The sequence below is a fragment of the Grammomys surdaster genome, unplaced genomic scaffold (genome assembly GCF_004785775.1).
Source record: "Grammomys surdaster isolate TR1022 unplaced genomic scaffold, NIH_TR_1.0 362, whole genome shotgun sequence".
In the NCBI taxonomy this organism is placed as follows: Eukaryota; Metazoa; Chordata; class Mammalia; order Rodentia; family Muridae; genus Grammomys; species Grammomys surdaster.
Window position 1 is genome coordinate 2,083,702 of NW_021604781.1, and position 17,452 is coordinate 2,101,153.

At 42.7% G+C, this 17,452-nt stretch overlaps 1 protein-coding gene across 1 annotated transcript in view; it reads right to left on the reverse strand.

The window, feature by feature from the left end:
* Window positions 1-14,726, reverse strand: part of Ubl3 (ubiquitin like 3) — a 49,232-nt gene extending 34,506 nt beyond the window's left edge. The window contains exons 1-2 of the mRNA XM_028779832.1: window positions 14,433-14,726; window positions 14,243-14,339 (exon numbers count right to left, since the gene is read on the reverse strand). Of these exons, the coding sequence (XP_028635665.1) occupies window positions 14,243-14,269 (27 nt within the window). The 5' untranslated portion in view covers window positions 14,270-14,339; window positions 14,433-14,726. The remainder of the gene's footprint in view (window positions 1-14,242; window positions 14,340-14,432) is intronic.
* Window positions 14,727-17,452: the final 2,726 nt, after the last annotated feature.

The following is a 17,452-nucleotide window of genomic DNA, read 5'->3' on the forward strand; positions in this document are numbered from 1 at the left end:
ACGTTTACACACACACACACACACACACACACACACACACAATTTAAATGGTAGAGAGGGAAAGCATTAACAGCATTCCAATCTAAGAAACAGAATTTCATAAACAAGATTCTCTTTAAAATGTTTTGTTTTATAATAATTCTATTGTTTTTCTAATTAGTTATAAATTAGAATAAGACAATAAGACAATGAAATTTAAATGCACACAGGAAATAAGGACAGACTATGTATATAGCTAAAATTAGGGGAAATGGTACAAGGCTTCGGGAATTAGCTGGAAAACTGGCTTGAGGGTAAGGTGCTTGCCATGCAAACATAAGGACTTGAGTTCAGCTCCTCCACACTTGTATAAAAGCTATGCACAGTAGAATGAATCTGCAACTCCATCACTGGGAGGAACAGATGGGTAGCTCCCTAGAGCTCATTGCCCATCCAGTGTAACCAATGGATGAGCTTCAAGTTCAGTGAAAGGCCCTTATCTCAAAAGTAACATAGAGACTTAGGAAGACCTCCAAACCTCTGGCCTCAACATGTGGATGCATGCACACCTGTAAACATAAACACACACACACACACACACACACACACACACACACTAAAGTCATATAAGTCCATTCACTTCATTGGAAAGGTAGGGTATTACTATCCTGTCGACAAAGTAGCCACTAGCTACATGTATCTATTTCTACTTCAGTTAAATATGGTCCTCTGGCACACTAACCACACTAGAAGTTCTCAGTGGTGTCAGGTGACTAGTGGCTAGCTTACTGCACAGAGCTACAGGGCTAGTCAACATTTTTGAATATTCTCTGTGCTAGGTACTGGACTAGGTACTGGTAACCAGCCAGCCTCCATCTTCAGCTAAAAAGCCATCTTATAATAAAGACAAACTAGGTTTATCCCTGTTTATGACTAAATCTGTTTCTCAAGGATTGGGCTATGTCCTACTTGTAACCTTAACTACAAATAGTTCTATACTGCCTTTTTCAGGAAACAGAAACCATGTCTTTGTTTCAAAAAGTTGTAATGACCATATTGCTTCTACCTTCCTTCCAAAAGGTTGTTAGGGACACCTTGACAACTTGTTACTATGACTACCTTGTTCCAACCACCTTGCAACCATGTCTCTGTTTCAGAAGACCCTCATAACCAATTTGTTATGCTTACATTCTGCTCCTGTTATGCTTACATTCTAACCCCACCTATTTTGCCCTCCAAATCCTCCATTTGTAAACCCCCTACTCAAGCTATAAAAACCTCCTTATATCCAATGCTGACCTCTTGAACCCACCTTAGGGGGAAGGCAGCAGTTGCACAGGAATTTTAAAAAAAGCTTGCTTTTATTAGTTTGGCCACGATGAGCTGGGTCTGTGGTCTTTCTCCTCACATCTTTGGGATTAACAGTATTGTGCAAGGCACAGGCAAGGACACAGAAAAATAAGCCATCTCTGTCCTTAAATAGTATACTTTCTCCAGTGAGGAAACAGCAATGGTTAAAATAACAATATTTATGAGAGCAACAGATTCTGTGGTGCCTACTATGAATTGTAACCAATGAATAATATTCCTATCCTTCATCAACCTGTGGACAACTTTGTTCATGCAGCCTTGCACAGCAAGTAATGCTGTAACTGTTGCCTACATATCCCTGAATTATCAGAACCAAAGATGCCAACGTCTAGACAGAATGTTAGTACTGTCCCTCTGGTGCTTTATACCACCAAAGGGAAAAAACATTCTGCCACACTGGTGTTTTTCTTGTCTCTCCAAAGAAGGCCATACCAAGTGTGGTGCCTGATGACACTAGACAGCACTGAGAAACTAACACCACAAAGGAAAAGAGAGGCACATTTTAGGCCAAAAGGGAAGACTAGGCTGAAAGGGAAGACTAGACAGCAAGGAGGAAAGAAAAGAAAGACAGGAAAAGGGCAAGATTTGTGGACAAGCAGGGCAACTGTAAGACATGAGACGGGACCGTAACCCAAACTGCCGAAGTCTGAATGCTTCCCTGGCTGGGAGCCTGGTCCCATTAGCCAGTGAATGAAGACCTGGCCACTGTCAAGCAAAACAACCAGATAATGAGAAGTTTTCAAAAAAGAAAATCTGGAGAAAGGATGCAAGGCATACAGTAACAGAAGTCTCATGGAGGCTGAAGGTGGGAAGAACAACGTAAGGGAACTGATTTAAGAGACTTGCAGGAAAATAATTGGCTCCAACTATGGACAGACTTTAACCAGCACAGTGGCATCTAAAAATGTTTGCTGTCCAAATTAATGAGGAAGAAAATGAGATCACTTTAAATTAGTAGTAAACAAAGCCGGAAGCACAACTTTCCACTGAAAAACAACTATAACATACTATGACCATCCCTGTCTCGATAATTTGGCTCTTTGAAGACAGAGAGAAGGCACCGGCAAGGGCATGGGAAGATGCCATCTTCTTTGGGCACTTGCTAATGACTAGGAAAGGTGCCAGCCAGAGAGAGCTTAATCCATCTTACTGGTACACAGAGACAAACCCTGGGATTCTGTACTACCAAACTATCCAGGAACTAAGGAACCCAGGTAAAAGGGATCCTCAAAGTAGCAAGGCTGACACCCACTCAACCTTTGTCTTCAAGTCATATGCTGAATCACAGCACTGTGAAAATCAGGAAATCCCAAAGAAGCTAAAAACAAAGCTAAGAAGGGTTCTCATCTGGCCTCACTGTTCTTAAAAATCTAGAACTTACCCACAAGAAACATCTTGGTAGATACTTCAAAATTCAACTCAGACCTTGAGAGGGCCACGCACCAGATAGGAAGCTATCAGAATAAGCTGAATCTGGCCACATTCGTATCTCAACCACAGAAAAGTCCATGTGAGAATATGCCTCTAACTTCTAAGTGAGCAGATAAGCTCCTACTTGGAGAAACTGTCATTCAGAGCTTCATTTTTTTCCCATCACAATCCAAGGAAAAACAATCAGATAATAAAAAACAAGAGAATAAAAACATATCTTTTTCTTTTCTTTTTTTTTTTTTTTTTTTTGGTTTTTAAAGAAAGGGTTTTTCTGTGTAGTCCTGGCTGTCCTGGAACTCATTCTGTAGACCAGACTGGCCTCAAACTCAGAAATCCGCCTGCCTCTGCCTCCCAAGTGCTGGGATTAAAGGCGTGCGCCACCACCGCCCGGCCTAAAAACATTTCTTAACAATGAGTAATGTATCCAAGAAAACATACACAAACTGAATGTTCATGCACTTTAGGACTTCAAACATTAAAAAAAAAATCTAGTAACTGGATATTGGAAAGAAAAGATAAATGAATCAGAAGACAAGTTAGCAGAAAATATCCAAACTGACACAGGGGTGGGGGACCAATGGAAACCATGAAATGACCCAACATCAGTATAAGGCAAATCTAAAAGGGAATGAAGACAACTGAATACACATAGTGTATGTGTATTTATATAGGAATGCTTATGAAGCCAGCACTCAGCTGAGAAGGGAAGATCATGAGGTTAAGACTAGCTAAAGCAACAAAGACTGTCTGTCTTAAAAACAGAGTGAGAGCACACACTAGGGAAGTTCCCAAGTGACTAAAGGTGGCAAGACAATGGCAAATTCAAGGAAGGCATCTACAAACTACAAAATAACCACCAGAAAAAGCTCTACACAAATCATAAGGCCTAAAAACCAATGACAAATAATAATCCCAAAGGCAGCAAAGAGAAATTCTAGCCATAAAAAGGACAAGAGGCACAAAGGCTGACAGAAGGTTCAGGAAGGGAGGCCAAACGTACTGGGAACTAGCCACCTTGAGGGTGCTCAAGCTACAGAGCCTAAATTTAAAGATGAAGAAAAATGCACATTTGCACAGAGACTTCATTACACAAAAAACAACACTGAGAGGAGTTTGTTAAGTGAAAGAAAAATCACCCAGATGCAAATGCTGTGGGAATATTAAATCCCAGAGTGTAACTGTTAGGATAATCTAAGTACTGACTATCTAAACAACAGCATTATTGTTATTATCACTGTTACTATTATTTTCAACAACAATGATGTCTTTGGTTTAAAATAAACCAAAGAGTTAAAGAGGAGTGGATGGGACTAAGACAGAGTAAAGCCCTTCCTTTTTCCTGAGTGATGACAATAACTTTACCCCAGGCCCAAGTAAAGCTAAGAGCATGGTCATCTCTAGTGTAAGCTGTAAAGACCAGTAGAAAGACTGTTAAGAAACACACTAAGGAATGGAGTGAACATGTTTTCTAACAGGAAGCAAGAAACAGGAAGGACTGACAGTGGGAGTAGAAGACAGAGAAGACATAAATCAGTTATCATGCTGTAACAGCACAGCCCACTGGGTGATACAGAGAGTCAGTTCTAGGCCAAAGATAGTCACAGAGCAAAGCATGAAAGTGAAATGATGGCGAAGGCTGTGAGAAGACCACGGCTCCCACAAGGAAGTGGAACACCCAGGAATGCATTCTCAGGCAACAACCCAGCCTCACACGCACAAGGCAGATTTGAGAGAATGAGAGATCACACAGTCAGCACAGAATTGGAAAGTGCAATGTACTTCTTTCAACTGAATGTTAGGGGGGAAAGGTCAACAGGAAGCTACAGGAACAGCTTGTTCAGTGGCTGCCTAACATGCCACAGGCCTGAGTTCGAACCCAGAATCACAAAAGCAGAGCAAGTCAATACAGATATACTATACTGAGCATGATTAGTAAGTTTGACTTAGTTGATATAAAGGGACTATCACACCCAGGTTTCAAAAACTGTACAGTAGGTAGGTCTCAACAAATAACCCATCTGTGATGTCATGGTCCCATGACGTCCAGGCCTCAGGTAATAGCAGCATGAAACGTTGTCAATAACAGAACACAGGTAGGAAATCCCCAATGTTTAAATAACCCATTTCTAAGTAACCCATGGGTCAACACAAACAGGACAGTGGAAGTCTTAAAGCACTGTGAATTATTTTTGAAAATTTAAAATGTTTTGAATCAAGCAATAATGAAAAGAACATAAATTAGCCAGGCAGTGGTGGCGCACGCCTTTAATCCCAGCACTTGGAAGGCAGAGACAGGCGGATTTCTGAGTTCGAGGCCAGCCTGGTCTACAGAGTGAGTTCCAGGACAGCCAGGGCTATACAGAGAAACCCTGTCTTGGAAAGAAAAAAAGAAAAAGAAAAAAAAAAGAACATAAATTAAGCTTACATAGTCTAGCTAACTTTTTATTTAGAGGGAGTTTTCCTACACAAATTAACACACCTACTAAGATGAGAGGGATGGCGATGGACAAAAGACTTAAGAGCAGCAAGTAAATTCTGTTAAAGTAGAAGGGAAAAGATAAAATAGAAACTAGCAGAAGATGAATTTGAAGTTGGCTTCCTGAAATTACCGAAATAAGGAGACACAGGTTACTAATAAGCAGATAAGTTTTAAAAGCAGGGGTCACCAACATGACCAGCTGAAAAACTTCAAGTTAAGGTGGATTCAGGTAACCTGTCAGAACCCTGAAAAAGCAAAACCTGACATAATAAGAATGCAGACAGCCCTGTAGGTGCTGAGAAACCTCACCAATAATCTGCAGGAAAAAAAAAAAAAAAGCCCAGCTGGTCCTGTGGTCCTGCTAGTGAATTCCTTGGAACATTTACAGATGAAATAAAATCAATACCCAAAAACTCTTACCAAAAAATTCCGATACGTTTCCCAGATCATTTTATGAGATCAATGTAATCTTGACACCTAGATCTGCCAAAGATTTTTACAAGAAATGAAAATTGTTAATCAACTTTTTCTATGAACAAAATTGTAAGCATTTGATGTGAGGAATAAGCTAGCATACTAAAAAATGTGGCTGGAGAGATGGCTCAGAGCACTTTGTTGCTCTTGCAGAGAACCAGGTTCAATTCCCAGCACCCACATTGTCATTCATAACTATCAGGAAATCCAGTTTCCAGAGTTCCAACGATACCTCCTCAGATACCAGGCAGGGCTGTGATTGGTGCACACACAGACAAAATGCACATATAAAATTAAGAAGCAAATCTATAAATAAAGTATTTTTTTAAAAAGAAAAAGCAGCTATTTGTGGTAGCACATGAGTCTAATCCAAGCACTCAGGAGGCTGAGCCAGGAGGATGGAGATCCAGGCTAGCCTGGGCTAACCAGATACACCAGGGACCTGGACCTGGTCTTAAACCAAAAGTCAAAGAGAATCGAGACGAGATAGGGCATAGTGAAATAGTCACATTCAACTGGAAGGTCAAGGGTTTGGTTTTGTTTTTAATTATGAAATTGGTACCTTTCCATCTATGACTTCAATAACTGAACTATATTTTGGCACAACAACTACATTCCTAAGAACTTTATTTTAAGGACTACTCACAAGACAGAAGACATGTTTGAGAATAGTCATAATACCACTGGTCCCCACAGGTTTTACATACCTGCTGTGGTCTGAGTATGCCTGCAGAGTCAGGTGTTAGGAACTCAATCCCTAATGTGGCAGTGGTGAGGTGGGGACTTAAGAAAGGGCTTAGGCCTCTCCCCACTCCTCCCAGTCTCCTCCACTCCTTCACTGTGCATGTGTTCTCTAGACTTACAGCAGCAAAGAATAAAACAAAACGATGTTTGCGAATATACAATTAGTTAAGTAACTGGCATTTTTCTAGAATCAGTTTAAAATTACAATGTGGTTTTATCCTTATTTGTATGGATGATGTTTATGTGACTGCATAAAAAAACCAAGTATTTCTAAAGCAAAATTGTACCTTCCTATTAAAGAAAATCAAACATATCACAAGAATATTTTGTCTAGATATAGTAAAATGTTGCTGAGATATAATGCTGACCTTCAACAGCTTTCTTTACCAGAAAGAACATTTTCTCCTTAAAAGCTAGTCATTACAAAAAGTAAATTCAAGCTGGGCAGTGGTGACGCACACCTTTAATCCCAGCACTTGGGAGGCAGAGGCAGGCGGATTTCTGAGTTCGAGGCCAGCCTGGTCTACAGAGTGAGCTCCAGGACAACCAGGACTACACAGAGAAACCCTGTCTCAAAAAGCCAAAAAACAAAACAAAACAAAACAAAACCAAAACAAAAAGTAAATCCAGTCATGGAATACTGCCCAGAGAAGAGAGACCATTAAAAAATGCTAGTAGGTTTGACTAGGTCAATAGTCTACATTGTATACAAGCAGCTCCAGCATGAGGATAGAAGCAAAAGGCTTGGGAGCACTCAGCATACACGGCATCCTATGTGCTACACACATGAAGCATTCTGAGAGGCACCTGTACGGGGATTCCGGTCTACTGTGTAACAAATGTGAACATAAGAAGACTCAAAGTGGCCGGGCAGTGATGGCGCACACCTTTAATCCCAGCACTTGGGAAGCAGAGGCAGGCAGATTTCTGAGTTTGAGGCCAACCTGGTCTACCAAGTGAGTTCCAGGACAGCCAGGGCTACACAGAGAAACCCTGTCTCAAAAAAAAAAAAAAAAGACTCAAAGTGCCCATATGCTTAAAGGAAGCCCCCAATCCAGCAGTTAGTGATGCAGCAGGCTTCTCTAAAGCCATAGCAATCTCAAAATCACCAAACATGCCACAAAGCTGCATAACTAGGGTCTCATCTCAACTCTGAACAATCAGTAGTGTCTCAAAGAAAGATCTGAGAAGGAATCTAAGGCACCAGTAGGAAGATGTGCCCAAGTACCTCAGCAGTGTCTGTCTGCTTGGTTCGGGGAGGCACAGAATCCCCATCAGGAAGCCATTGGATGAAAATTCCCTTCATGACTCCATGCTCCTAGCTGTGAGACCTCAAGTTTTTCCTTCTCTCTGAACCTAGGGTGTACTGAGCACTAGGCAACCAAAGATAGGCCAAGGCCATGAACTAAAGACAACATTTTATTTTACTGAAGACAGACTCCTGAACAACTTGCTCATACATCATTTGCTCTTCCTTAATGTGAATTATACTACAGAAAGTTTGATTTTTACTTACATCCCCAGCAAATTTTAGTCAGCAACCATAAACAGAGAAGGGTAGGCAAGCATACTGACCAAAAAAACAACCAATCAACAAACAAAAAGAAATAAAACCCAAAACAAAACAACTACGTAACAAACACCAGCTAAAACGCCTGGGCTTGGTCACTTATTAGGCTGGCTTCTGCACTATACCATTCCTCAAAGACTTGCAACATGTGTACATCCATCCATAAGTCACACTACTCACTTCACAGAGCTATACAAATAAAGTAAAATACTTGAGTTACTTTATCTATGAACTAAGTATGAGTCTATTTTAATCTTGTAATCACTAAAAATATTGGAATAATAAGAGTGCTGTTTCTGAACATGCCTCTCTTGTTCTTAAAATAAGCTTACCAGCAGGAAAGGTAAATTTATTTTGACATTGATCTTTCTTTCATTATTGTTATTTTATTTGTTCTGGTTTTTGAGACAAGGTCTCATAGATAGGCTAGGTTCAAACCTATGGTGATCATCTTGCCTCAGCTTCCCTTTGGCCAGGATTATTGATGGGGTTTTAAGAGCTTTCATAAGGCAAAATGAAAAGCCTATCTCACAAGGAGGCACAGATCCAGAGTAGGATATATCTATCACCCATTAGCTTACCAGGTCACGATACTTTCCATTCTACTACCAACTATGTTTATGTTAGAAGTCAGCTACCTAATGAAACTGTGAATTTATAAAATTGTGAATTAAATAAAATTTAACTTTTCTGAATATCATTTTTTTTTTTTTGCAAACTAACTTTGTCTTTTGCTTCTGATGAGTCAAATTCACTGGAATTTTTTGCAGAGAAGCCCTTTCAACAGATAGGCAATATTTAAACACGCTCTTGGAATGGTCTCTCCACAGCACTGGATTTTTCTGAGCAGCAGGTACTTTCTCACTTGGGATTTAAAGTCTTTGAAAATAAAGCTCTCCCCATCATCTCTATACTAAGTCAATAGCAGTTCTATTAACTGGATGGCACAACGGATCAGACACAAAACCTCTGAGCTCAAGGTGCTGCTACCTCATCCCAGAATTCTTTTTTTTTGTTTTTTTTTGTTTTTTTTGTTTTTTTGAGACAGGGTTTCTCAGTATAGCCCGGGCTGTCCTGGAACTCACTCTGTAGACCAGGCTGGCCTCGAACTCAGAAATCTGCCTGCCTCTGCCTCCCAAGTGCTGGGATTAAAGGCATGTACCACCACTGCCTGGCTTCATCCCAGAATTCTTACACCTTCCTCAGCAAACTCCATTCACAGTTAATCTAGACGGCAGGAAGGGGGTGAGGGTGGGGGTGGGGCAGGAAAGCTCACCCACCCTGTGGGGCCAGAATATACACAGACAGCAAGCAAGTTCTAATATTTTTATTTTCAAACTCTGGCAGATTTGCCTCACTTCATTTTATAAACCAGTGATCCAAGAAGAGCAGAAAACTCAGGGCCTGGCATTTACATACAGAAGTGTGCAATTACAGTCTTTGCAGTAAACTCAGAACAGAGTCGACAGCATTCAAAATGTTGGCCCTAAGCCATTAAAGCTCAGCTAGACAGGCTTGAGGCCCACGTTATAATCACAGTAGTCAGACTGAGGCCGAAGGATTACCAGTGTGAAGCTAGCCTGGGCAACATAGCTAGTACTTAAAAAGACAGAAACAGTGAAAGTTAAAGTAAGCACAACACATCCTATTTTAACAAAGTAACAACCCAAAACCATCACACCAGTTATTTCAAAACACAACCTTCATGAACTGGGAAAAAGTCACCAATTCAAAACGACCCATGGTGCCTGCCCAGGCTATAATGAAGAAAGGAACTTAAAAGTCAAAGAGCCCTCCATGTTAGGAAGACTATTATAGTCAGTACCATTTATCACTAATAGAAGAACATCTCAGCTCTAATATTTAACAGCACATTTTCCATACTCAAATACTCAAAGCAGGCAGCATAAACTTCCTACTACAAGCATGTGTGGGACACTTTTCCTTTCCTCTAAGTAACACACACACTACCATTTCATGAGTCAAAATGTCTCTCAACAGTTTTAAACACCAATTCTGATTTAGAAGCCATGGAAGACATAACAGATCTAGGACATTTGTCTTCACACCTTACCAAGTGTAAGACTATCACCAAAGCACCGAGGAAAACGATTCAGAGAAAGGAAAGTCAACTTGGGCCTAAAACAAACTAAAATCCACTTGGGTTCCACTCTGGGCATCATACACAGTCAAATAAAACAACCAGAGATTCATTCAACAGAGAGATGTTGCTGACTGCCTTATTATCAAGTCACACAGACACACAAGCAGTACTTCTTCAGCTCCTTAGCTTGAAAGTCCCTCTGGACTTCAACAGAGAAAAAACAGTGTTTATGGCAGGAGAAAGAAAACGAGAAAGGAATTGTAAGCAAGGAAGGAATCCACATTTCATCTCAGGATACTTTCCCCATAGTGACAGTTTTGTTTTCTGGATCCTATTCTGGCATGGGTCCTCCTCACACATCATTTTATGTTAACTTAGGAAACGATCAAAGTTCACACTGAAAGGAAATTTATTTTAGTTATTTCCTGCCCACTAGAGGGCTCCAGAAATATTTCTTTCATGACTAGAAGAAATAAACCAAGCATTACAATTTAAGTATTTTATGAAGCATATGAAATGTACTGAAAAAAAAAATTGCCACCAGACCTTTTGCCCCCAGACTACAGACTGTTGATCAGTACCTGCTTCATCAACCTACCAAGCAGAGCACCAGCTGCTTTAGAGAACAGCGCACCTCACTGTCCTCAGACAGCTTCGCTGCACATAGTCTCTATCTTCCTGCTTTTGAGACTGGGTCTCACTGTACAGTTCTGGCTAGCCTAAAACTTATTTGCATACCAAGCTGGCCTTGAACTCACAGGATCTTCCTGCCTCTGCTTCCAGAGCACTAGGATTAAAGATGTCCACCACTACACCCGGCTCACAGGTAGTTGACAGATAGGTTTTTGATGTAATGAATGTCCTAAAGCCATAAAGTGCAATTCGAGTCCAAAGTCCTAAGTTGTCTCCCAAACGAAGAAACACTTTTATGAACATAGTCAACGTGCTGAGACCATTCCCAATTCAGAGTGAGATCATCATTCTCATCACCTTCTCCACCTGTCTCCCTCACAGGTCATCCACAAGTCACTACACAGACATAATGACTACAGTCCAAGGAAGACCACAAATTGTGAACTCAGTTTTAAAAAACGTAAAGGAAACTGTTTAAATATGATGTATTATAATGAAATTTTGCTCCAATATTTTCAGATTTTTTCCACACACAGGTTGCTACACTGATATACTAGTAAATGTATTTCCAACTCAATCACTATTAACAAAGAAGAAAAATCAGCATCTCCTGTAAATACACTTATGTTTCTAGAACACGTGTGTGCGTGTGTATACTGCAGAATGGTGAAAAGGCTTCTTGCAAATTATTGTATTGAAGGTGCAACAAATGCATTAATCACAGATACACTTTATCCTTCTAAATTTGGATAAAGAAGTTTTTTACAGCAAAACAAAAACTTACTTAATGTTTAAAAGTAAATCTTAGAAAACCCTACTCACAAAATTAAAACTAGTGTTAAAAGAGCGGTCACAAAATGAGCCACAATCATAGCCATAGGAAGACTTTATCCAAATGTCAATTGAGTTAGCAATTATCATCCGTCTGGAAGGAATTACTGCAAATGAAACAGGGCAGGGGTTCTAACATCAGAGCCCCACCCCACCCCACCTCCTGGGCAGGATGTTTCCAGGGCTGACAAGCACCATTAAGACTTAAAGGAGCAGAAGAACATTTGTTTCTAAATAGCACAGGGGAGAGCTGTCAACACTTGAAAGGTTCATATTATGACACCTAACAGAAAGGCAATTCTGCACTTGCAAGTCCAGGCCTTTGACAGTTCACATCCTAATCAATTTAGAGTCAGGCTGCAAGGAAATGTTACTTGGTGGAAACATCTGTGCTCCTGAAGAGATGGCTTTCAAAAGCATAAAGTGGTAAACAATTCTCGCTACAAGTCACCAATGCAAACTCAAATTGTCAGTTTTTGGTATGAGGAGTTTAGCTATGAACAACTTCTAAGAAGGCAGCACTTAACATTATATATACATATGTATATATATGTGTGTTGAGAATTCTACACGCTTATCAAACAAAAATCCTTCTGACAGAAAACTAAAATTTAAGTAATAGAAACATGGTTGTTTAAAGGATTTTCTCAAGCAATCATATCGTCCAGTAAGGTGAATACGAGACACAAATCCCACTTAGAACTTGGAAGTCTGCACAGGCTACCTCTGAGGAGCATCACAAGACATTCTATGTTTATTACATAATATTGCTTTGCCCTTGCATATCACCTTTAATCAGGGATCTCAAAGCACCACTGAGTCATCAAGGCCTTAACACACAATTTCAGACAGACAAGTAGTTACAGTTTGTAATTGCAGCTATTAATAAAACCTTGCCCCTACTTCATTCAGTCCCCCAATCCCAATTCCAACCTTCGGAGATGGCATTCCCCAAATCACCTCAATGCGTGGCTAATGCTGTACATTTTACTTTTTCTTTATCACTGGGCCCAAAGAAAGTAGTGGCACGGCTTTAACTACACACATCTATTTCATTACAACTTCTCTGACAGAATAGATGGCACTCAGGTGGGTGTAGCCTTCACTGTGCTGATGATATAAAATGGAGGCTTTACAAAGAGCAAATCTTTGCTGGAGGCTATGAGGCCACAGATCACTCATCAAACGGAGGAAGAAGCATTTGCAGTTCTGTGTAGAGACCTCTCCAGGCAACTTCAAGAATAGTGTAAAGGGAACCTTGGCAGCCACTCAGGCAGGCAGGAGACCGTTCCCCCAGAACACATCAAGAAGGAAGAACAGTTAAAAGGACAGAGTTTAAAGACTCCGGAAGCAAAGGCAGAGAGTGGTGTGGCCACCCGGGAGGCGGACCCAGTGGTTCCTTTGCATTTGAATAGCATATTAAGTGGAAAATCAAACAAACAAAATATCTTTAAACTAAGGTCAAAATACACAATTTAGAGTAATTTTTCTTTTTAAAATAGTTAAAACAGGCCATCCCTCCATAGAAATATTTGACATTTAAAAAATGCAACCACTAGCAAAGTTCAATTTTGGTTTTGCACTGTAATACACACACCCATTCAAATGTCAACTTGACATAAGTGAGCATGATTACATTAACTTTGATTGTTTCAGAAACAGGATTATTCATCTCCCTGTTACCTGCATTATGTCTGCCCTCAGGACTGCAAAGTGCAGTCCTACACGCCTACAAACCCACCCCTCAGCACTGTAAGGCTACACAGTAACTGTCAGTCAACACACTCACAACCCTAACATTTAGAAACCAAAGGAAAAAGCCTCAATAAACAAGAGCACTTTTTGTTTCCAGTTCTCAACGCCCAGTGATCCAGGTTCAATAAACATGCTTAACTGGCTTAAAAACAAACAATAGACAAACAAAAACCTAAAACGCAAAACTCTTAAATACTTGGTACCAAGAAACCTAACAATATCTATATTTTTAAAAAGGACCCCTTACGCGATTAACCTAGAATTGAAAAAACATTTAAATAACTCGAGTTGGCATAGCTTTTCAGCTAGACGTTTCGAAGGGCTCGCAGCAAGACTTTTTCCAAAGAGGTGCGCCGCTGTCCCTGAGACGTATCAAGTGTACACCTCCGTCTGAACGATCTTGTCTGTCACTGAGTTAGACAGCCTCTTCCTACCCTAGGTTTCCAGCACGGCACCCGTCCCCGGCCGTGCCCACACAGCCCCTGATGTTTTCCCGAAGCGTTTAAATCCAAGCCTTCAGAGCCTTCTAGCAATCGGGAAGGAATTTCCTCCGCCTCCACTGCATTTCCCTGCCTCCGGCGACTTAGAAAACACAACCGAACCAGTGACTACCAGTGGTTTAAAAAAAAGAAAAAGAAGCAAAACCACACCAAAAACCAGTACTTCCTAAAAAAACAAAAAAAAAGGGGGGGGGTCTGCAGAAGAGCCAACTTCTCCAAAGCCAAGTAGACTGGCTTTTCCAGAAGTGCCCCCATTTCTCCCCCACCCTCGGGCCCCAGAAACCTTCGCCCCGACGCCAGCGTCGTCTTCCGATTAAATCAGATTGGAAACCACAATACAATCCGAACGTCAGAACTTATCGTTCACTTACCATATCCGCCGGGACATGACTGGACATCTTGCCTTTTGAGAGTGGGCCAGAGGTTTACGCAGAAAACAAAACAAAAACAAGAGCAGAAGTGCTGGAGCTACGGAAAAAAATAAAAAACCTTCACAATTCTGATCGGTTCGTGCTGAGCTTTTTCCAAAAAAGAAAAAGAAAAAAAAAAAGTAGAAGTTACGTGGGAGCACAAGAGCTTCTGGGGCGAGAGGCGCGAGGGGAGTCGATCGTCAGCAGCAATAGCAGCTCCAGGACCCGCCGCGCCAGGTGGACAGAAACGAGTGACACACGGACATGGAGCGGGGTGGGAGGGGGTTAAATGCGCCGTCCTCTTTCCCCAGCCCAGGCGGTGATTCACACGCGCTCGCGACTCAGGTCCTCATTAAAGCCCCGGCGACGAAGTGTACAGATAACTATGTGGCTACACATCGAGCGCGGAGCTGAGAGCGGCCGGGGCCGCCGAGAAGCTCAGCGCGCGCCGCGGGGCCGCACTGCCGGGCAGCGCGCAGCCGCGCTCAAGGGCATCGACCTCGCCGGCCGCCGAGCCGAGCCGAACCGGGCCGAGCCGAACCGAGCGCAGCGCCGGGGGGCTCAGGCCGCGGGCGCCTCAGCGCAGCCGCGCGGGTCGGGCCGCATCGCGTCCGTGCTCCGGCCGCCTCCGCCTCGCTGCGTTCCCCGGCGTCTTCCGGGGGCTCCTCCCTTAGTTTGGGAACAGCTCCCCCTCAGAGCCCTGACTCTCCGCCTCCTCCTCCACTTCTCAATCCCACACGCCCCGGCCGCCTCCTGTCATCGCCTCAGCCCAACATGGCGGCCGTGGCGGCTGCTGGTGCCTGAGAACCGACTTAGGAATAGCGCCCCCCTTTCCCCCCGCCCCCGTCTGCGCTTGTTCCCTTCGTCACAACGGAGCCCTCTCGGAGCATCATGGGAAATGTAGTTCGTGCAAGTGAGGGGAAGGGGCCGCCGGGGCGTCTTTGCCCGCATCGATGCCACACCCCCGCATAGCAACAGTTGCTAGGAAAGGATAGCTCCCTTGACTTGCTTCAGTTTAGAGGCTCTTGCCCTGGAGTCAGTCCCTACCTGTGTCCAGAAACGCCATGATCACGCGGATTGTTGGAGGACAACAACTTGCACGAAGAAATTACCTCGCGCGCTGTGTAGTCACGTTAAAATAGGACACAGCGTGGTGCAGAAGCATGCGTTTTAATTATTGCAAGTTCTCCACATCCTGCAATCTCAAACCATTTTATTGAGTAAGTTAATCTTTAGGTCTCCTCAACATGACAGTTTGAAGATCAGAAACAATCATTGATTTCCAATAAGGCCACGGAAGTTCAACAGAAACAAGGCTCTCATGAAGCAGAGGCAATGTTTGAACACAGGTTTCCTGAAGTCCCAGGGCCATAAAGCTACAATCTGCTTAATTGAAATGACCAGAAACTGTATTAGGCACAATAGTGATATCATGCCAAATCTGTAGTAGAGACTATATGTAGATTCATCCACTTCCCAGCCTAGCCCCTGTTTGACCCGGTGATGTAATTGTATTATAAATTTCAAACAGCATAATATAATGCTGGTGCTAGAAGATTTAGGTGAAAAAAAAAACACATCTACCACGGATATAAGATACAGAAACCAAAGGTATTCAGTTGATCCTTATTCATATCTCAGGCCTTTTGGAAGGGCAGTCTCCACACGATACTACTACACCCACCACAGCTGTGACCTCACCTATAAAACAGCCTTACCTACCTTCCAGGGCTAAAGTCTGGGTGCTGTTAAGGATGATTTCATGCAAGGCACATAAATCATTTTGTAAATAACAGCACATCTTTTGACGTGAACTGTTGCTACTCAGTTGGCACACAAATGTACCAAGCACTCTGAGGCCACTGAGAGTTCAGACGTGAGCTATGCAGTCCCTATCCCCAGGGAGCTCGTTGTCTAGGAGCCTGTGTCATTCCCCATAACCATCTCCCCAGTCACGATTTTCCTCATTAGATGGGAACTCACAGGACTCTAAGAGGACCTACCTGTCTCTCCAGTGGCAGCCTGGCTGAAGAAATTCCATGCACTCCTGGGGACCTATATCACAAACTCAACTCCCTAAGAATCCAAATGTAGGGGAAAACAGAGGCCCAGGCTCACCCCAATGTGGCTTCCCTATTTCAGCATCTGTGGATTCCATGGTTTTCCACAGACGCTCTTAATGTAGTTTCTCTGTGTGTGTTTAATAAGCACAGGACCCTTCCCCACCATCAACCCTCCTGGAAATCCAGACAAATGAAACTCTTCAATTCACCAGCAGATTCTGAAGGAGTACTGGATTGCCATTTAAAGATGTACACCATGTTAATTCCCCATGCCACGCCTACTTTCGCCTCCCCCCGTGGGGGGGGGGGCCCCCCCCCGGCTCTGCCAGACCTGAGTGCTACTGAAAGGCAAGAAGCAGAAGTTGGCAGAACAAAGGAAAGCTGTCCACCAGCCCCATTGCCAGGGATGTAATGACCCCTACTTTGAGCCCAAGATTCAGTATGTTCTCACCGGATGCTGTCTGCCACTGCCCCTTCTGGATAAGGCCGCATCTTTTAAAAGTAAGCTTACTGAATCTGGTTGCATTTCTAATTGCTCAAATAAGACAGGCTGCAATATTATTATCAACAAAACTCATTGTAACCCTCCCCTGACATGATTCAGGCTTGAAGGAGCATTCGAGAACACAAACGGATTTCCCCACTGTGCTGTGCTGCCTTTACTGTGGAGAGTGAAGCGAGGGGTTGCGGAGAGGAGCCTGCCAGTCCACAGCAGGGAAGGGTAACATCATCCGTCCCTCGGATCTCTTGTCAGCATTACCCGGGAGGCAGTGGATGACACAGCAATTTTGATATGGAAAAACTAACCTCACAAGAAATCAAAGAGCTCTGCCACGAAGGAGATTTTGCCGACCCTCTCTGCCTCTGACACTCTTCTGCTTTTCAGGGGAGTTTCATCTAAATCTCTAAGGGCCCTTCTAAGAACGAGTGATGACATCGTCAAAAATAGCTACTTAAGTTCGTAGAGATGAAAGGGGTTTTCTGAGGCAGAGTCATGGGGCCATTGGGATGAAGAAAATATTAGAGAATTAGGTTATGGCAGTGGTCACGGCTGGGTATGGTGAGGGACGGCTGGGTATGGTGAGGGACGGCTGGGTATGGTGAGGGA